Source organism: Populus euphratica, unplaced genomic scaffold, assembly GCF_000495115.2.
Source record: "Populus euphratica unplaced genomic scaffold, PopEup_1.0 scaffold419.1, whole genome shotgun sequence".
NCBI lineage: Eukaryota > Viridiplantae > Streptophyta > Magnoliopsida > Malpighiales > Salicaceae > Populus > Populus euphratica.
In genome coordinates, this window is record NW_011500310.1 from 41,821 (window position 1) to 63,975 (window position 22,155).

The 22,155-nt window shown below is 32.1% G+C and overlaps 1 protein-coding gene and 1 long non-coding RNA gene across 2 annotated transcripts; one reads left to right on the forward strand and one right to left on the reverse strand.

Annotated features, from left to right (window-relative positions):
• The first annotated feature begins 301 nt into the window (after positions 1-301).
• Positions 302-4,711, forward strand: LOC105113490 (uncharacterized). Its single transcript, XM_011009691.1, has 4 exons — positions 302-1,251; positions 1,813-1,860; positions 2,089-2,161; positions 4,379-4,711. The coding sequence occupies exons 1-4, from the start codon at positions 635-637 to the stop codon at positions 4,568-4,570; spliced, it is 930 nt and encodes a 309-aa protein (XP_011007993.1). The 5' UTR covers positions 302-634; the 3' UTR covers positions 4,571-4,711.
• Positions 4,712-14,307: 9,596 nt separating this feature from the next.
• LOC105113491 (uncharacterized) lies at positions 14,308-16,787 on the reverse strand. The gene is made up of 3 exons (XR_839978.1): positions 16,253-16,787; positions 15,185-15,288; positions 14,308-15,040 (listed from the first exon to the last, which is right to left on the reverse strand). It is a non-coding gene; the product is annotated as an uncharacterized LOC105113491 (long non-coding RNA).
• Positions 16,788-22,155: the final 5,368 nt, after the last annotated feature.

Sequence of the window (22,155 nt, forward strand, 5' to 3'; positions counted from 1 at the left end):
ATTTATAGTTTTGTTTATCAAATCATGAGAAAATCTATAAGAATATCCATGCAAATTTATAATTGATGAAGATTAAGCAGCAAGGATTCATCCGTGCATGTAAATGGGATGAAACACTGTTCAAACCAAAAATAGCAAACGAAGCTAAATGGAAACTAGCTAGCTAGTAGTAGATCAGGAGTGGTAGCAGTGTTTTTATTTATTTATTATTATTTAAATTAATCCATACAGAGCAAGATCAGTACAAAAGTAAACAGATGCCACAAATCATTACCTGCTCTCCTTCTCCCTCTCTCTCTTTATGCGTACTTGCTTCGAAAAGAAAAGAAAAAATTCTAGTTTTTGAACAGCTCATAGATGCAAAGACAAACAGGAAACAAAGGAGAAAGCAGAAAAGACCAGTTTTTGCCTCGGAAAAGAGCACAACACTCAGCTCCAATTCCTCTATAATTCTGTGTATTTCTAGTTTTAATCCCAAGAAAACCAAAAGGAAAAGATAAATTATTGTGCACAAAAAGGACTTGATGGGGTGTGTGTGTTTGAATACTGTTTTGGGTTACATGAACAGGAGAGAAGTTGCCAAATATCCCATAAAAGACCGTGCCAACCCTTCTTTTCTAGCTATCATGCACACATGGCCTCTTCTTCTCGCAAATTCCACAATGGTTATGACTATTCATGCCCTTTAGAAGGAGGTGAGGAAGACAGACAGTGGCTTCAGCTAGGGTTAGGGTTAGGGATTAGTAGAATCACAACACCACCAACAACATGCAGGAAGCAAGAGAACAATGTTATTGAAAAATCAAAATACACTGTTCCAGGATCTGCAGTTTCTTCTTCTTCAGTACATTTTCAAGCTCACCAGCAAATAGGCCACTCCTTAGGATTAGAGTTAGGGTTAGGAATTGTAGGGCTCAATGGTGGTAGTGGTGGTGTCAGGAGGGACAAAGATGTGGCGCCGCTTAGTAATTACTGTCACAAAAGCAGCCTGTGCCAAGACAACCAAGGTCAAGAAGATCATGATTATAATCTTGATTTAACAGCAAGGTTATCATCACCATCATGGCCATTGCACATGATTTCAAGTAGTAGTACAAGCTTCCTTGGCTGGAAAATGCCGGTTTCCAATGTTTCCCATAATTGCTCTTCATTGCTACCACCACCGCCTCCTCCTTTATCTCCCACAACAACCACAACTACAAGACCGCACTTTGCTGGTTTGTGGTTTACCCTCAGCTCCTCTATCAACCGGTGAGTATTTTCAAAAACAAAATCATTAGCTGCCTCTCTTCCTCTAGTGGTTCTATTTCAATTTTGCACCTTGAAATTTTGAGTACTTAGATCAGCGCCCTTTTCTCAATTTGCAATCATTAAAATGACTGATTGGTTCTCTTCCACTTTCTCTTTTGATCCTCCCTTTCTGTTGTTAATCATTGCTTATGAGTCCAACAATGCTCACTAGCCAAGATGGATACCCTCCCTTTTTCCAAATATTCTTCTCTCTAGTTACCTCCTTGCACACTTTTTTTCATGGCTTTCTTAGGTATTTTCTCCTCACCCTCTCATTCTATGACATGTATCTCTCCTGCATATATTTTATTTTGTGTAGCTAGTTCATGACTTGAACAGTGGTGTTGCGCGCATTTGTCTTTAGTTCGTTAGCTGATTAATCAAGTAAATCTTCTTCTTCTTCTGCCAGATTTCTCTATTTTAAAATCCCATCCACTAAGAGTTCATCCAGCTTACTACATCTTTTAATCCTCATTGTGTATAAAATCTAGGGTTAATGGGGTTGTGTTTATGGATTGGCAGGGATGGAGAAGCACTACCTCAAATACCAAAGGCGTACATAAGAGTGAAGTAAGTAGTCATAGAAAGTAGTTCACGTTCGAGTATTTACACACATGATCGTATCATGCATAATATATCAGTTCATCAGAAGTGTCATTCATGCTTATTCTTTCTTCTATCTAATGATGATGCTTGGAGAAAATGAGTGAAAAGCTGACAAAGTTGCTTTTGTTTTTGGGTTTTGGTGCTCTCTTCCACCGCTTTTTTCTTATGGGGTCATCTTGTAATAAAATAAAGAGACGAGAGCGTGACTGTTTTCATGGTTAAGAAGTACCTGGTTAGAAAGCTTGGTCTCTCTAACGAAGATGAGGTAATTTATTTCTCTTTCTCACTCTAATCATTCTTTTAGTGAGATGAGAAGCTCTTATTATGTGGGTCATGATGTAGAAAAACCAACACTACATGATGCCTGTCTGTATTGCCCATGTTTATTCGCATGCACCTGGTAGATTTAGCTAGCCTTTTGATTTGAAAGTTTTAGGGTTTTGATGGCCTTTAGTTATAGACCTCTTGATGGTGCATGGATTCTGTCAAGGTTTCATCTCTTGGTTCATTTGCATGGTATAGAGAGAGAGGGAGAGAGATTGAAAGCCATGAGCATGGAATAACCATGTTCCTTTGGTTCCACCTATGAGATAAAGAAGCACCTCTATAATTGACTACAAGATCTTTTACATAATTTGAGAAGTGAGCGTCAGAAAAGTTAGTTGGACATGATAATTAATAAGGTGTGGAAGTAGATACATCATACGAGTAAGATCAGATAAATGTATAGGGCTAGCTCTCAAGCCCTGTACCCATCTTTTTTACTGTGTTCAATCTTTATCCTAAAGCCTTTTGCTTGAGTCAAAAACAACATTATGCAGAGAAATAACTTTATTGAAAAGCAGAAGTTTACAAAGGGTTATGTAATCGAACATTAATTTCCTTTCTGTAACACCAAGTTTTGGCGTCATGTCTCTACCAAGAAGAAAGTGTCATCCCGAGGACATCGAGTTTTCGATGAATCTTTAGAATGTAAATTCTTTTGCGCTTGATTTTTCTTCATACCTTCTTTGGAAAGAGACAAACCCTTGCATCTTTTCATTCCTTGGCATGTTCTTCAATCTTCACTGAACTGCCACTATCAGAGATTATCAAACAATGAATGTGATTATTGACACTATACTGTTAAAATTTGTTATATGTGATGGTAGACATGCCCCTGTCAAATTCACTGCGACTATACTTGGACTCGAGGTAAATTTGTCTATTAAATTGATTAATTTGTAATTAACAGCTGATCCAAATTAACCCCCCCCCGTGATCTCAAAACTGTGGTGAGTCTCATGATGATAACGTAAGAAATATTTATGAATTTTTTTATGACAATTTTTTTGGATCAGAAATTCTGACATGCTTAATTGCACTACAAAATACTAATATCATGTACTAATAGATATAAAAGATTTAATTCTCATTGTAATCTAATAGTGAGATAAGATGGCATTGTCAACGTATTTTGAGCTTCATTCTCTCCAATATTGCCTTACAGTCTCATGAAACCCTCTTATAAGTCTTTCTCGTCATCCCTCGCCCCGACCACAACTGAGGCTAGGATACTTTGTCCATGGATTACTGTTGTACAGCGCTTAGACATTTGTCATGGTTATGGCTATGTTAGAAATTAAAAAAACTTGTCATTCGAGTTCCATTTTTCTTGCTAATCCACGGTTTCCATTTCATTTCATAATTTCAGAATCATTCAGTATTGCTGTACACATGTTGCTATTAATTTCTCACTTCTGTAACATTATCAATGTGATAGTGATGTTTTTAAGGATGTTTAAAATTGTTTTGAATTACAAAGATGAATTTGATTGTTCTGTGGAGGGCTGTATAAAATCGTTGGTTGAGAAACTGATGAAGCGACAAAAATGATCCTAGATATTAACGATATAGGGAAGTCTATGTAACATCAAAGATCAGTACTTGGTCACAGAAAAATCCGCAGACCAAAAGTCTGGTGTAGAACATGCTTGTTGTAGATTCAAATCTTTCTGTACAAAGCGCTAAAGGCCCTTTTGAAAAGGTAACCAGCCTGAAGGGTAGTCGGCCTCTAGATATCTGCACTTCATATTGTTATAAAATTCAGTTAAACTAGTAGGTTAATGAGTTGCGAAGAGCATAATGCATCTAGAAGTCAAGCATGCGTCTTTCAGCTGTCAAACCTTTTAATTGTCGCAAATGATTTCTTAGCTAAGATAATCAAGGGTCTTCATGCATGTTTTATAAGAGGAGATGATCAGTATATAAGTGGCTATTCATGGACAATTAGCAGAAGTCATTAATGGCTGATTACTACAGCCTCGTCATTTCGAACATTATTTTCCTGAAATGAATTAATGATTCCGAATCATGGGAGTTCGAATTTCTCTCTTTTCCACGAGAATCCTTGCTTGTAATCTGCATGTTACAGGAAATACATTTTGTGTAAGCAGAATTTGCCTACATCAGTTCTTTTACCATGCAATTATGTACAACGCAGATTGAAATATCATGCATGGGGCAGACACTGATGCATGCACAGACATTGAAGCAAGTGAGAGATGCTATTTGGCTGCCTGGACTTGTTGATTCTGTAAATTCAACAACCATACCACTTGAAAACTCACTGATCAATGGCTCGATTTTACATCAATTGATGTCTTTGCAATATCATATACCATGTGATGTCTAGTGCTTAGGGTTTCATTAAATGCCTAACTTGTATTGATCTCTCCTCGGAATCCACCAAGATGTATAAAATTACGACATGTGTAATCTAAAATGCATATTCTGCACTTGAACCATTAATAACAATAATATTGTGTTGCTATCTTATATATACTGCCATTTGATTGTCTTTGAACGTGGTAATAATATTATTTGATCTTCATGATCATTAAAAAAAAAAAGACAAAAAAAAGGGAGATGAAAGAATTGTCCTTCGAAAGAAAACTAGTTCATATGAGAAAAAAAAAAAAACACTAACTAATTGATTTTATTTATGTTATAATCAAAGAAGTTCATATGGAAAAAAAAAAAAAGAAAAAGAAGAAGGTTGAATTATTTCGCTCAAATTAAGTTTTCATTATTTTTTTGAGATAAAAACCTGTAGTTTGATTCAATTTGATTATATATATAGTTTGTCTGGTTTTTTTAATTTCTATGTTTTATAAAAGAAAAATTAACTGGTTTTTTTTTCTTTTTGTCAATTTGATATCTGAAATTGATTTTTTAAGTTAACTTGGGATTGTTTTTACGGGTATTTCTTTATAACATACCATAAAGTCGTATATAGTCGTCCATATGATTGCCTCGATAAAGTAATTATTCATTAGACATCGAAATTCTTGAAACTTTGATCCCCTCATTTTGCAATGGAAAGCCATAGAAAATTAGCCTTTTTAAGAATCATACGTGGTAGCTCATGCAGTCTCATCTCCAGTGATGAATACCATCCAATCATAGATGACATTACAACTCTGTTAATGAAATATACTGTTTGGGATTCCTGTAGCTTTAGCATTAGAGTGTTTTATAAAAATATATTTGTCTTTAATGTTTTTTGATAATTTTAATGTATTGATGTTAAAAATAAAAAAATATAAATAAATTATTTTAATATATTTTTAAATAAAAAATATTTTAAAAAATATTATGTATTAGAATAATAAACAACATAAATAAATATCATGGATATATATAAAATATATCTTCTTCTTACGTGGGTTTGCTAATGTATTGCTTATCAAATACCTAAGGCTTAGGTTCACTTGGGGGTAATATAGTAAAATACGGTTGATACTGTTTTTGAAAATGTTTGATTAGTTATACATACCATTATTTTGTGTAAGTCCCACTCAAAAATATATCTTGAAATTCTATGAAAAAGCTACAATTTATAGCTTTTTAAAAAACTTATCTTATGAGATTGGAACTTCAAAAGCTATTACAGTATTAAATACATTTTAAAAAACTACTTAAAAATATAGTAGAAGTGTTTTTATGAAGTGTTTTTACTTGAAAATATATATAAAAAAAATATTTTGATATCAACATATCAAAATAATATAAAAATAATTAATTTAATCAATTTAAAACTAAAAAATTCAAAAATCTTCAAAAACATGATTAAACTACAATGTCAAATATGACTTAAGACAACTTATCCAGCAAATAAGATTGTTGAAATCCCTTTTATTTAAGAGGGTTTTTTTTTTAATTATGGAAGCTATTTTGTGGTTCTAAAAAGACATTTTATATTTGTAGTGTCAGACTTAAATTTATTAAAATCATATTAATTCAGGATATGGGTCATAGGTTGATGAGATAACTTGGGTTATAGGTTGTATAGGTTGATCCATATAAATAAAAAACAACATAATTTTAAAAAATTTATTTTTTAAGTTAAATAAGGTTTTAATCATGTCAACTTGCACTTTTTTTTTTTTTAAGATCATGTCTCTTGTGATTTGTTAGATTGCATCGATTTTACTTAGATTTGATTGTGTTTGTCTAAAATGCCCCCAATGTTATCCATTCAAGATTAGGTGGAGTAATTCAGAAGTTAAATACATTAATAACTGTTTTGTATATAAACTATAAATATAAGGAATGTGTTGTATTTAGTAACAGAGTATCAGAATAAAGTTAATAACAAAAGCAAGGACCAAAGTTAACTCTGCTTTGCTTCTTTCATGTTTTACTTTCATTTCTTGACTAACGACTTGATTTGAAAGCTACATGCTCAGATCATTCAGTTAAGTTCCTTCAATGTTTTTTAAAACAAGGATTACTGTTGAGTTTTGCCAATCACATTTATCTTTTAGAAGTTTCTTAATTTTTCTTTCAATGTTTGAGCTCTTGACTAAAGATTAATGTTATACTATAATTTCATAAATAAATGAGAGAGGTTGATGAAGGTGGTTGATTCTTTGTTAATGCTCTTAGATAATGTTTCTGATAAAAATATTCAACTCAGGCAAGATTTTCTCATCTTGATTCATTTGATTTTTTGCTAATTATTAGGTAAATATTGAATCTTGGCATTATTTTTTTCTATATGCTGAGGAATTGGTTTTGTATAGCAAGGAGAAGTCAAGAATTGAATTTGTGATTTACTTTCTAGGAGAGTTGGTGGACTAAATTTTATTGCTTCAAAACATTTCAATGTTCTTCCAATTCTTGGATAGAAATTCATCACTTCAATATATCATGGAAATACAATCTGCAAATCACGGTGCTAGGTTTGTGGCAAAACATGCGATTACAAATCATGGCAAATCAATAAATGAAATTACACCTTGATTACAGGAGTTAAATACTTGCCTTTCATGTATATTCCTTAGCTGAAATTGATAGACTACACATATGTAATTCATTTTTCTTAAGTGTACTGTAATAAGTGTACTGTAATGAATATAAATAGAGGTCATCTCTCGCTGAACAGAGCACGAGAATTTCTTGCATTATTCTTAATTGTTTTATGGTATTAGAGCATCACATAACCTTCATTTTTTGATCCACTATTATGGCCTTTTCTCCTTCCAACTCTGTCACTCCCATCAACATCCATAGCCTCGTCACAGTCAAACTTACCAAATATAATTATCTACTCTGGAAAAATCAAATCATCCCCCTACCTACGTGGTCAGCGTCTCTTTAGATTTGTTGATGGAACCATCTCCAATCCTAGCCCCACTATTATTAATCTTGAAGCAGCAACTTCTCAAATCGCTCCTACTGAAATAGAAAATTCCCACTATTCTACCTGGTATGATGAAGATCAGGTTGTGCTAAGTGCACTTGTATCTTCTTTGTTCGAAAATATTCTGGCAGAAATGGTTGGCCTGACAACATTTAGAGAAGTCTGGGTTGCTCTTGAGAGAATGTTTGCTTTTCACTCTTTTGTCCGCGCCATACAAACTAGACAATTCCTTACCTCCACCAAGAAAGGCAATCTATCAATTTCTGATTATTTTCAAAAAATGAAGTCCTTCTCAGATAACTTGGCAACCATTGGACAACCCCTTCAAAACCATGAATTTACAATTTATCTTCTAAGTGGTCTTGATACTTCTTATGATGCTATTATCACCTCAATTTCCACTCAAATTGACAAAATAACCTTAGAAGATATGTTTTATCATCTTTTGTATTTGAACTATGTCTGGAACAACAACAAATCTCATTTGATAACTCTGTCAACTCTATGAACATAGCCACAAGAAATGACCACAAATCATGTGTTAAAAGATATTCACAACACCAACATCTCCATCAGCACTAGTCTTATGGCTCCAACAATAGAGGAAGGGGGCGTGGCTATAAAGGAAGAGGTTCACCTCTAAACTACTCCTCCAATCTGAGACCACAGTGCCAGGTTTGCGGCAAACTTGGTCACACTACCATCCAATGTCATTACAGATTTGATTATGCCTACCAAGGCACCTCTCCTCATATGGCAGCTTATATGACAACTTCCTCACCACCTCATGATACCAACTGGTATCCGGATACTGGTTCTATAAATCATCTTACCAACAACTTCAATAACTTGTTTCTCTAGTCAGACGCTTATCTTGGCAACGACCAAATTCATATTGGAGACAGGGCAGGTTTGCTTATAACACACATTGGCTCTACTACTCTCTCCACACCAACAACATCTTTTATTTTAAATAAGTTACTGCATGTGCCTCAAATTCAAAAGAATTTAATATCTATCAGCTAATTCACAAGAAACAACAACATTTATATTGAATTTCATTCTTCTTCTTTTTTGGTGAAAGACGAAGCAACGGGGAGAGTTCTTCTGCGTGGCAAACCTAAAGATGACCTTTACATTTTTCCAACCTCCATGATATCAATAAACCGTCCACAAGCCTACCTATCTCAACGAGTACCTCTTGATGTCTGGCACTACCGAATGGGACATCTGTCCTATCAAATTATCCGTCATCTTGTTTCAAAGTTTTCTTTACCTACTTCGTCTAATAAAATTATGGGTATATGTTCAGCTTGTCAACAAGGAAAGAGTCATCGCCTTCCTTTTTCTAGTTTTCAATTAGTTTCTAATTAATCAGTTGAATTAATTTTATCTGATATGTAGGGTCCATCAGCTATCATGTCCACAACTGGAAATATATACTATGTTTCATTTGTTAATCATTTTAGCAAATTCACGTGGCTATATCCAATCTCTAATAAATCTAGTGTCATGTCTATTTTTTGCTCATTTTAAAAATTTGTTGAACGCTAATTTAATTGTAAGATCAAATCTATACAAACCGATTGAGGTAGGGAGTATCGCTCCCTTCACACCTATTTTACAAAAAATTGACATTCAATATCGAATCTCCTGCCCTCATACTTCCTAACAAAATAGATCTGTCAAACTAAAACACTGTCATATTGTTGAAATAGGTCTCTCCCTCTTATCTTACAGTCATGTTCCTCATAATTATTAGGATAATGCTTTTCTCATGGCCATATATCTTATTAATCGCCTTCTTCCCTCCCCCCTTGGCATGTCATCATTTGAAAAACTCTACAATCATGTTCCTGATTTTTCATCCTTAAAAATTTTTGGATGTCCATATTTTCCTTTTCTTCGTCCTTTTAATCGCAACAAACTTGACTTTCGATCTAAACGTTACTTCTTCCTTGATTATAGCAATTGTCACCGTGGATTCAAATGTCTTGATACATCCACTAGGAAGGTATTTGTCTCAAGACATGTGATGTTCAATGAAGGATCTTTTCCCTTTATTAATTCAAAAACATCCCCACCTCAACCTCCATCCACCTCATATACAACTCTACCCACCTCTCTTTTAAGAAACAATATCAATCATACCTCGACACCAGCTTCATTACCACCAACAACACCTTCTTTCTATTCTCAACCATTCTCTTCATCCTCTTCAGTCCTTGCTCCTTCCCAAAACATATCTCCAATAGACATAAATTTCTACACCCTTCCCAACGACTCTACTCCCACACTACAGCCAACCCAACACATATCAGTTGCTGCAGAACTCCCCTCGCAGCGTCCTCATCAGATGATCACACGATCTCAAAATAATATTGTAAAACCAAAAAAGAATCCTGATGAAACTGTCAGGTATCCCCTGTCACAAACTTTTCTTGTAACAGGTACCATTCCAGAATCACCAACCTGTTATTTAGAAGCTTCAAAACATCATGAATGGCGTGCAGCGATGGATGAAGAATTCACTACACTCATGAGAAATGGCACATGGTCCTTAATCCCTGCCACTCTTGGTCTCAATGTAGTCGACTCCATGTGGATTTTCAAATCCAAACGCAAGTCTGATGGCTCTTTTGAACGAAGAAAGGCGAGACTTGTCGCCAAGGCTTATCATCAACAACCAAGAATTGAGTTCGATGATACGTTCATCTTTGTGGTAAAACCTACTACCATCCACATTATGCTCAACTATGATGTCTCCAATCAGTAGCCGATACATTAGATTGACATACAAAACACCTTTCTTCACGCCAACTTATCTGAAAAGGTTTACATGCACCAACCCCTCGGTTATGTTCATCCTTGATTTCCCAATCATATTTGCAGACTACATAAGGCCTTCTACGACCTAAAACAGGCTCCACGATCCTAGTACCATCGACTACAAGAGCACTTACTCTCTCTTGGTTTTGTGAACTTGTGCTCCGACACTTCTCTCTTCATCTACAGACATGGTTCAGCTTTATTATTCCTCCTTGTTTATGTCGATGATATCCTAATCACTGGATCAAATCCACTTGCTATCTCCTAACTAATAACCAATCTCATTCATGAATTTGCTGTTAAAGATCTTGGTCACCTCAAATATTTTCTAGGCATGGAAGCACATTAGCTGGCTGACGGTCTTCTACTCTCGCAAAACTAGTATATCTTTAACCTTCTCCAGTGCACAAATATGGTGGATGCAAAACCAGTCTCTTCACCAATATCATCTTCTCAGAAAATATCATTGGTCTTGGGTGCACCTTATTCAGATCCCTCCAATTACCGCAATGTAGTAGGAGCATTACAATATTTGTCTCTAACTTGACCAGATATTTCCTTTGCAGTTAACAAAGTCTGTCAAATCATGCACCAACCTACTGATGAACACTGGACAGCTATGAAGAGAATCCTATGATATCTCAAGTTTTCAATTCATTTTGGGTTATTTATTAAGCCAAGCACCTCCACACAGCTCTCTATCTACTCCGATGCTGACTGGGCAGGCTGTCCAGATAATCGAAAATCCACCTCAGATTTCTACCTATATCTTGGTGACAACTTAATCTCATGGAGCTCCAAAAAGCAACAAACCGTGGCATATTCTAGCATTGAAGCTGAGTACCGTGCAGTTGCTCATGCCACTACTGAATCTCTTTGGGTGCAATCCTTGCTACGTGAAATTAGTATTGCTTTAGTCCAATGTCCAATACTATGGTGTGACAACATCAGTGCCATATATCTCACAGCCAATCTAGTGTTCCATATACTCACTAAGCACGTGGAGATCGACTATCATTTTGTTAGGGAAAAAGTTCAACAGAAAACTCTTGATGTGCGCTTTATCTCTAGTAAAGATCAATTTGCTGATGAGCTCACTAAACCAATTGTGTCTACCTAATTTGCCTTCCTCAAAGACAAGTTTAACGTGACTTCATCCCCGTTAATCTTGAAAGGGCATATTATGGAAATACAATTTGTGGATCATAGTGCTATGTCTGTGGCAAAACATGCGATTACAAATTACGGCAAATTAGCAGATGAAATTACACCTTGATTACAAGAGTTAAATACTTGCCTTTCATGTATATTCCTTAGCTGAAATTGATAGACGACATAGCTGTAATTCATTCTCTTTTAAGTGTACTATAATGAATATAAATAGAGGTCATCTTTCGCTGAACAGAGCAGAGCGCGAGAGTTTCTTGCATTATTTTTAATTGTTTTACAATGCTGCTCTATGCTATTCCAGTGTTGTTATTAAGCGTTCTTCACATATATGTTTTGTTTCTTCATGTGCTCTGCTAGTTTATTGCGAGAAAGAACCCCATTTCCTGAATTGCTGAATAGTGCCTTCCACAGCAAAATGTTTGTTCCAGTCCAAATACAAATCATCTTCTTCCTCCTCTAGAATTGGATATACTTATGATATCTTGAGTTTTAGGAGAAGATAATTAAGAATCTTACAGATCATCTTTATATTGCCTTAGTCAAAGCATGAATTCATACCTTTCAGGACGATAATGAACTTCCCAGAGGAGAAGATATTCTTCACAACTCCTTAAGGCAATTCAGGAGTCGAGGATTCCATAGTGATCTTCTCCGAAAGCTATACTTCCTCCGCATGGTGTCTTGATGAACTGGTAAAGATTATGGATTGAAAACGTGCAGAAGGGCAGATTGTGTTTCCTGTATTGTATGATATTGATACTCCAGTGTTCGAAAACAGAAACAGAATCTTACCTCGTTAAAGGATTATATAACATTTTAGGATTTAAAGATTAAACTTTTGAGTTGAAAGAATAATAAAAATTTATATGATATTAAAATTAAATAGTTATGAGTTTGAATTATAACATTTTTATTTTTTATTTTTATTTAAAATGAATCAAGATTTATCCAAAAGATCGTTGAAAATGTGTTGGATAAATTGTAACCCAAACGCTTAAATGTTACTAAGCACCTAGTAGGTATTGATTACCATGTAAATAACATCACTATGAATGGATACAAATGATGTTCCTGTTGTGGGCATGCGGGAATAGGGAAGACAACTGTATCAAAAGCTGCATTTAATCAACTCTGCAGCACGTTTGAGGGAAGCTGTTTTCTTTTGAATTTCTAATAAAAATCATAACCACCAAGTTGATGTATCATCTTGTTTTATGCATGTTATTTTTATCTGAATTTCATATTTAAAAAAGAATAAAAACAAGACATGGTGAAGAATTAATATCTTTGGGCCAGCAGTATATATGTATCTATCAATTCATCGGACCATATATTATATATTATTTGATTATTAGATCTAACATCAGTTGTATGCTCTAAGTAAATATAAATTTAAAAAATTAATATATTTATTATTTTTAGGTTTAATATCAAGCTCAAATAAATATAAAACTAATGATTTTTTTAGGCTCTTTATTGAACCACAAAATTATTATTTTTTTATTATGATCTTTAACATCGAAAATTAAAATAAAAAAATACTTATCTTTTTATATCTCTAAATATATAAAAATCTTTAAAAGAACTTGATTTATTTTTCATTAATGATATACAAGAGATGCTTATATTTCACTAATAATATTTATAAGGAATATTTTATTCATTTTCAATGTTATTAGAGCAAGAAGATATTACAACCTTTCTTCTAAAAAACATTTAGCAAGATTTATAGGAAATTAAAAAACTATGAATCCTTCTAATAAAAGGATTTTTAGTCTTTATTATTAACTATATATTTATTTTTTGAATCTCTCTAAAATATTATGGTATTTTCTCAAAAAAAAAATATTTATTTAAATATCAAAAAGTCTTTAAATTTATCCAAAAAAAAATCTTTTAAAGATATTAACCACCAACCACTTTGACTTATCATATACTAGCCTTTTTGGTTAGAAAAAATAAATTAAATTATTAAAATCAAGAAATTAATTAATTATCCAAGACATGAGCAGCAGTGAATGTAGTAAATGTTGTTTTTTAAAATTTTATTTACTTAAAAATATATTAAAATAATTTTTTTATTTTTGATAACAATAGATTAAAATAATAAAAATAACATTAAAAAATTACAAAAATTAAAAAACATGAGTTTAGTGTTCACTGGTAGTATTATTTTTCGGTTTGAGATATCATTACAATTTACAAATTCGAAAATGCTTCTTTTTTTCATTTTTTTTGGGTTGGGGGGGGTAACAAAATAAGATATGAAGCATTCAAAATCGGTGAACGTCAAATTATTGAAAATAAAGAAAACAGAAGATTTACATAGTGAATCACAGTTTTCGCTGGCTATGATCAAAGCCTACTCAAAAAGGGTTGACAAGGACATGAATTCAATCCAATGTGCGTGTTTGAATGAGGATTGTGGCAAAACAGCAAGCAAACCCAACAGTGTTTCATTCACTGAAAGTGATTTGCAATTCCATTCACATAAAATGGCCCAAAGAAGAACGTCGTTGGGGAATGTGTGCCTAAGGCATCCTGGCCATCGGGGAGCACATTGAGCTGCCCCGCCATAAACACCACCCGGAAAAAGAAACCTGTTCATGGCCCGAAATCTACAGCCACCGCTTAAAACAATTGCCAAACTAGAAAGTTGTCAAGATTGGCCTCTGCTGAACACCTTCGGACATAGATCAAACACATAAACCCACTCAATGCTGAACCCCTTCGGACATAGATCAAACACATAAACCCACTCAAGGAGAGAAGCTTGGAGCCTGGCCTGCATGCAAAAACTAACATATAAACCTACTTATCAGATCTCTCCAAAAACTCTGGACTTCTTTGTTATTCTTCACCAGTAGTCGTCTTTCAAAATCTTGTCATCTCTATACTTCTGCATCTGATCAGTTTAATTTGCTATTGTCCTTTGCATCTCCAAAGCCAGACAAATAAGAAAAGCCATGAAAAAATGACAAAACAAATGTGGTAAGGCATTGATTGATTGACTGATCAAAATCAAGTATTTGGCATAAATGAAATTCCCTCTCTTTGGAAGGATCAGACATCCAATTGAGACTATTTTCGCAAATATTTAGTCTCTTCTTTAAATTAAATGATCCATCGTCTATACATAAAATTTAATGAGAGTTGCATAAAATTTCCTAGAAACACAACACTGGCATGCACGCGGGCGCACAATTCTTCATGGAACCTCTGATGTGTCAAAAGTAAATTAATTGTGTGGTAAATAGAAAATGTTTCAATCCAAAGCTACCAACTAGTTCTTGAAACTGCAACTGACAATGGCCCTATCACAGCGAAAACAGTAAGGAAAATTAACAACTGAATCCTAAAATTGAACGCAAGCATTGAAGAATAGAGTTTACCAGTGTAGTACGACATGAGATATTTTGACCACTGGCATGTCTGAGAGATTATGCACACCTAATTCAGCTAAGCACACAAGAAACCCTTTAGCTTTAAAAATCTTGTGGGACATAAAAGAGGCATAGAAAAATCAACCAAAATATAATAAATTATGGCAGTCCTATGAAAGAACCACCAAATAAACAGGCATTACAAAAACTATAAATCTACTATGGAAGATAACTAGCTGGCTGAGAGAAACCTCAAGTAGTGCAGCAAAGCTGTGAAACGTAGCCATGCGGGATCTTTGGAATGGGAGAAAATGAAAAAATGAACTAAAACAGTGTTTGGAATATCCTTTAGCCAAGCGAGCAGAACTAAATGCCACATGTCAAAATCATAACCAATGCATCATTTTTGTGGTGAAGAAATAAACGCCTTCTTCTAATGTGTCAACATCAAAAAGATAAGAAACGTGTTCTTATAAAGCAACTATTAGTCTATTACCACATTATGATAAGGAAAAGAAGACAACTCTTAAACACCTTCATTTTTCCTCCAAAACAGCCAGCAAACGACCTCCAAAAGCAGAAGCAAACAGAAAAACTGCTCATAACAGAAGATCCACAGCCAAATAGCCATTTGAATTACATGAATCTTGGTTCCCCATTTAACTTACATGGGGCAATAGCTACAAGCCACAGATTTTTATAGATGCTATATATGAAGCACCCAATTCTTATAAGATACCGAGGTAATAATGACCAATAATCCATAAATATTTTCAATATCAAGACGCGGTCTCATCCGATTAATTCTATTATCAAAATTTCAAACGACAGCCAGAGAGACTGAAGATGAAGAAAGAATCAAATCAACATACACATTTCAATCATAAATGTAGGGTGCGCCCCACCCCTACACCTGTATGACTGTTACTAAGATCCAGAAAGAATTTGCTCCTTGTAAAGGTGCTCCAAATATGGATAGCCTTTAAAATGAATTGTAAGGATCCCAACTTACACCTCCCTATGTAGACAACAAGCATATTGTTGCCAGAAAAGAAAACAGAAACACACAACAGAGGAATAGCCAGACACAGAAATGTTTTTACAAAAAGCATTACATACAAAACACAGAACTCATGCTTGTTAACTAAGTGAGTAAACAAAAAGAAAAACAGTACAGACAACTTTGCGCACCAGAATCTAATAAAAGGTAACTATCATTAAAAATCCAAAAGGAAATGAAATTTTATATGAAAAGGGTATACTTTCTGAGAGGATAGAAGGACCATACCTTAATAAGAACCTTTTGTAACAAGGACCCTCTTAAGCTCTGGTTATCCTTCAATAACGAGATCATTTTTTCACATAATAACCCATTATTCACATCATTTTTGCGTGAATGATCCTCGAACTACTCTCCCTTAACCTCCAAAACCAGTCAGAACTTAACAAAAAAAGTCCCATCTTTCTTGTTTTAATCCAACAAAAATCAAACCCAGATAACATAACTATCACTGAAGAGCTAATCAAACAAAACATTCAGAACCCATCAATACAAATTAGCAAAAATCAACAAACCAAAATTTTAAAAAAGAAGTAAACTTTTGGTCAAATTATCATGTTTATTTAAGGACTAAAAACTGCACCGAAAAAAGAAAAGAAATTATACCATAAAAGAAAGAAAAAAGAAGAGCCCATAAAACCTGGGGAGGATCATTGCACGCAAAAATGATGAGAATGAAATGGGTTACAGTTGTGAAGTCGAAGAGCCACCTTCTGAGACAGGTGGGGAATGAGAGAGCCATTTAGAGCAAGTTGGTGTCTAGTTAATTTGTGAAAGAAGAGAGTAAAAAACAATAGAGACCGATCCAACTATACCAAAAATAAATTAATAACGGTGACTTGGCTAGAGTTATAATTATCGTTCAAAGTTAGCAAGTGATTTATTTATTTTTGATAGTAAACATGTCTTACTCGAATTATTATTATTGATAATTTTTTTATTAATTAATTATTTTATTAAAAAAATTAATATTATTAATATTATCGTAATAAGATATTTAATTTGTCTCTAGAGTTTTTTTTCTTTCCTATCTATTTCATATTTTGTATTGAAAGTTATTATATATAAAAATAGTGTTGTTTAATTGTAATATGTATAAATTGTGTTACTTCACCAAAAAATTTAACAATGCTATTTCACTAATATTTTTAATTTACCATGTTATTTTTTTTCTAAATTATAAAAAACAAATAATTGCTGAAATTGAAAGAAAAAACAAATATTCATGAACCAAAAATATCTAATCTTACCCCAAGCAATATGAATTTTTGGCTGTATCCCTTAGGGTTCCATTAAGAATTCTATAGAAATTACCATAAAAATTCTATAGATTTTTATGTTTTTCTCTACTAACTTAGAAAAACATGTGTACTAATAGATAAATGAGAGGAATTGAGAGAATTTTTACCGCATTTCCATTAATTTTCAATGAAATCCTAAATAAAATGGAAAACTCAAAAAATATTAAGTTTAGGGTTTTGTTTTTTATAATTTGTCCTCTTTTTTACCCATTCATCCCTATTAATTTTTTTAACCTAAAAAAACTGAAAACCAGTTACAATTAAGTAGCTAAAATTAGGACAAGGAAAGGTTTTAGTAGCCAAATTAGGTTCAAGAAAAATTACAAGCCCATTAATTTTAAGAATTTATTAAAAAAATAACCAGAATTGTTTTATCCAAATTATCTGAAAACAATTTGGGTAATTATATGAATTACCCATAGCTTAAAATATTTAAAATTTTGTTACCTGAAATGTTTAAAGATTTAGGCAAAATTCATTTTGGGAAAAAAAAACCAATTAGTGATCTTTATGGTTTATTCTCATTTGCATGCTCTTGGTTGAATTTATTTTTTTTTATCTGGTTTCTGAAGGAATTTTTGCTCCATTTTTTTCTTTTTTTTCTTTGCCTTTGATCTGTCGCTGCTTGCATAGGTTTCTATATTACCTTTTTCCAACCTATTCTTTTTTGTCATCCTTTTCTTTTCTCATTCATTGAATTTTATTTTGTTTTGTTTTTCAATTATTTTTTTTTCTTTTCCTTTTTTCTTTTTTTTACTTGCATAGCGTTCACTCGACTATAGTTTAGGTCGTCACTAGATGGACGGATGAAATTTATTTGAAGTAAAAAATTTATAAATTATTAGTACCAATTCTTTAGTAAAAAAATAAATAAATTATGTGATGGTTGTTATAATGTGATTTGATTAATTTGATGAATTCAAAAATAATTCAGATGATTAGTAAAAATATTATTTAACTAAAAAAATTTAAGATAATGTTATTTTTTAAAATATTAAAATAATATCATATTAGATTAACCCAAGTTATGAAATCATTATAATCTTATAAAAAGCAAATGGAAAAAATAATTAAAGCTTATTTCTTAATCAACTTAATATTAAATGATAAAATTAAAAAAAAATCTATTTAAAATAAAATAAAATAAAAAAGATATGAGTCAACCTGAGTTAACTTGTTACATCTATAACTAGGTTTAATCTATCAAACTCATGACCTTAGTTTATGAGATGAGAATAATCCTATAAAAAACAAATTAAAATAAATTATGAAGTTCAAATAACAAGAAACTCAATGTTTAAAGATGAAAAAAAATTAAGTTAACCCATCAAACTCATAACGTAAATCATAAAACTGAGATAATCTCATAAAAAACTAAAAAAATAATTTGAATCAACCCAAGTTAATTTTTCAAGCCGTGACTTAGATCACGAAATTAAAATAACCTTATTGAAAATAAATCAAAATAAATTACAAAACTCAATTAACAATCAAGCCATTGTCAAGGGATAAAAAAAAAGAAAATAAATCAATTTAAAAAAGGATGTAATAAAAATTACAGATCAACTCGTAAAACTCATAACTTGGTTTATAAGATTAAGATAACCTCATAGAAATCAAATTGAAACATCATGAAGCCTAATTCATAATTAATTCAATATTGAAGATTGTAATTTTGATAAAAAATACAATAAAAAAAAAGTCAATTAGGTTAAGCTATTAAATTCACGATCTAGTTTATAAAAATAGGATAACTACTTCAAAAGAAAACCAAAACAAATCATAAAGTTTAATTTCTAATAAATAAAATTTTAAATAATTAAATAAAAAAATAAAGAAATAAAATGTTATTATAATAAATAATATTTTGCAAGGTGATACATGGTAAAAATATTTTTATTTTGGTTTTTGTTTTTTTTTTCTCACACAGGTAATGGGCTTTTCATCTTTTATACAGTTGGTTTTTTCCCTTCCCATCGTATTGGGACCTTGATGTAGGCGAAGCCACAAAAACAATAAAGCACTGAAAATACTTGATGATCAAAAAGAGATGCAAGCTTGAATTTTAAATTTGCAATTTACTTTTTTAAAAATAAAACACATAAATTCTTTCTCTTAAAAAAGTTTATAATGCCTGGGTAATAGAATTAAAATCTAAAAACATAAAATAAAAATAACATAAAATCTAAAAAAACAAAACAAATCCAAATAAAATTAAAAAAAAATTAGTTAAGCATAATTTTTCAAGCCTCATTTTAGATTATCTATATAGTGGATAAACCACAGTTTTCTATATGATTAGACCTTGAAAATCTCTTGTAAAAACTTGAATTTGATCTAACAATTAAATCAAACGTTATAATTTTTTGTTTTCATAACTATTATGCTAGTTTAATGTGATGAAACCTCTTATTAGACCTAACTATACTATATTAGTTTATAAAAATATATATTATATTATCCACATAATCTATTTTAAATAAATCTCTATCCAACCGTGTTAGATCCTTATCCTACTACTAAAAACTTATAATTTTAGGTGACCAAACTATATCATATTTACATTACGGGTGTTTTATTAGTTGATTTGATGTATTTTTTTATTAAAAAAATATATTAAAGAGATATTTTGTCCTATATTTAAACAAGTATAAGTGAAGATTTATATATAAGATTGAATACTATTTTGATTTAAAAATCTAGATTAATGGATTTTATGTTTACGTTAATTTTTTTTATTCCTGATCAATGTGTAATTTTCCATTCATATATGAACCTGAATAAATTTTCCCATCATTATAAGTTTGTAAAATACTGAATTGATTAAAATACATCATGCCACTTGCTCTTTTTTCCCTTTGATTATTGATTGGTTGCACTTTGAGAGGTTTATTTATTATTATTATTATTTATTTATTTATTTTATCAACTCTGAATCTTTTTTGCAATTTTTTCGGACCTCTCAAAGAGAATAATGGGCTTTTCTCTTGGACGAGTTGTTGGGCTTGGTGGATAAGTCATTAAACGTTGTTGTCTAAGATTAGTTTTATAAACTACAGCTAATTATCATTATTCATTGAATGGGATTGTACACGGAAGGAATCAAAAGAATTTGTGCTATTTTTGTTTATTATCAAATTTTAGAAATAATAGTTTAAAATATAATTGATAAAATAATAAATTTGGCATGTGTTGCAATTGAAAAATACAATAGTTATAATTTGTTACTATTTAGAATTGTGATATTTTAAAAAAAATTATAAAAAAGTGACAAGCTATAAATATAAATATAGTTTTTTTTAATATTAACATGTATAAATTATGTTATTTTATAATTTTTTTTAAAACTGTATTATTTTATCAAAATAAAAAAAATATTATTTAAAAAAATAAAGCTTTTTTGACACCTTTTCAATTGCTTTGAAAATGAAAAGGTTACATGCCTTCCACGCGTTAATGGAAATTCTCTAATTTGATATTACATTCAAAATATAGCTTATTTAAAATTTATATTTGTTTTTTGGTTTAAAATTAACACTTTTAGTGTTTTTGGATTATTTTAACATGTTATATTAAAAATAAATTTTAAAAAATAAAAATATTATATTAATATATCTATAAATAAAAAAATATTTTTAAAAAATAATTATCATCACAGTGCTAATTATGTTTTCTACATCTCTATATGACCCTAGTGATAGGAACCCGAGCCCATGAGGCGAACCCCCTTCCTGATATGGGTGATGTGCGCTCGGAAAGCTATCCCTCTATACGTGTTTTCACTCTAAGGATAGGATAGGCTAGGCTGTACACCCGCCCATGGCCCGAGCTCCCTTCCCCGGCACCGGCCTTTGGACTATCAACACCCCCTGGCATAGCTCAGGCCTTTGGACCAGTTTAGAATGTGAATGAAGGGTGTGGCCACCCATGCATTCTTAGCCAACCTCATAAGAGATGATGATAATGATTAATACATGGCGACATCTACAAGTAATTAATGTCTTCATGACACTCATGCGGTCTTCGCATTATGGAAAAACATAAACAATAGATTTGCCTAATCATTGTGTTTAGTGCTATACAATTTTGGATGGTCATGCCTCATGCCTTGGCCCCCACGCCTTTGGTTGTTTTTATGAATTTCTTCAAGGTATGGTCTAAACCACGGGAACCATGGATGCCATGCTACAATCAAGAAATATCATGAGAAAAAAAAGGGGTATTGTTTGGATTACTTTATCCACATAAAATAGATAAAAATAATAGAGAAAAAAAAACATTACTTGGATATTAGAACACTAATTAAATATAAAATTTCATGAACCGTGGACTTTTTTTGGAAATGACAAAGTCTAAGTGATTAATTAGTGAAATCACTCAGCATCAATTAAAATAATATTATTGATATCAGCTTGTCCCTTTCAATTAATGACATTAATTGTTGGAATCGCGAGTGCTTGGGTGGTAGTTTCTTCTCAGTTCTCTATAATCAACATGGAATATTTGGGTGGAAGTTTTGTGCATTTATTGTGTTTGATGATATCTAGGCTACTTAAATCTTTGTATGGTTGGCTATCAATTTCTAGCAATTATCGTTGGATAGTTTCTATCTGCATGACATGTTTTTGGTTGGAAGCAGCTTGTAGATCGTTCCCAGATTTAAGTACAAAAACATGGAAAATAAGAACAAAAAATAATGAAAAAAGAAAATTATCCCATAACTTTCTCGATGAACTACAAGGTAATACAGTGCCGGTTCAGTGAGGGTAGTGGACCATTTGGGACCAGCAGCAGGGAGGATGGTGATTTGTGAAAACTACTGACAGGACC

What these genes read in the sequence shown, in the direction of transcription:
- LOC105113490 (XM_011009691.1), top strand. Translation starts at nt 635, where the DNA reads ATGGCCTCTTCTTCTCGCAAATTCCACAATGGTTATGACTATTCATGC. An exon ending in AAGGCGTACATAAGAGTGAA is followed by an intron (nt 1,861 to 2,088) that starts GTAAGTAGTCAT and finishes AATAAAATAAAG; the next exon opens with AGACGAGAGCGTGACTGTTT. An exon ending in GTCTCTCTAACGAAGATGAG is followed by an intron (nt 2,162 to 4,378) that starts GTAATTTATTTC and finishes TGTACAACGCAG; the next exon opens with ATTGAAATATCATGCATGGG.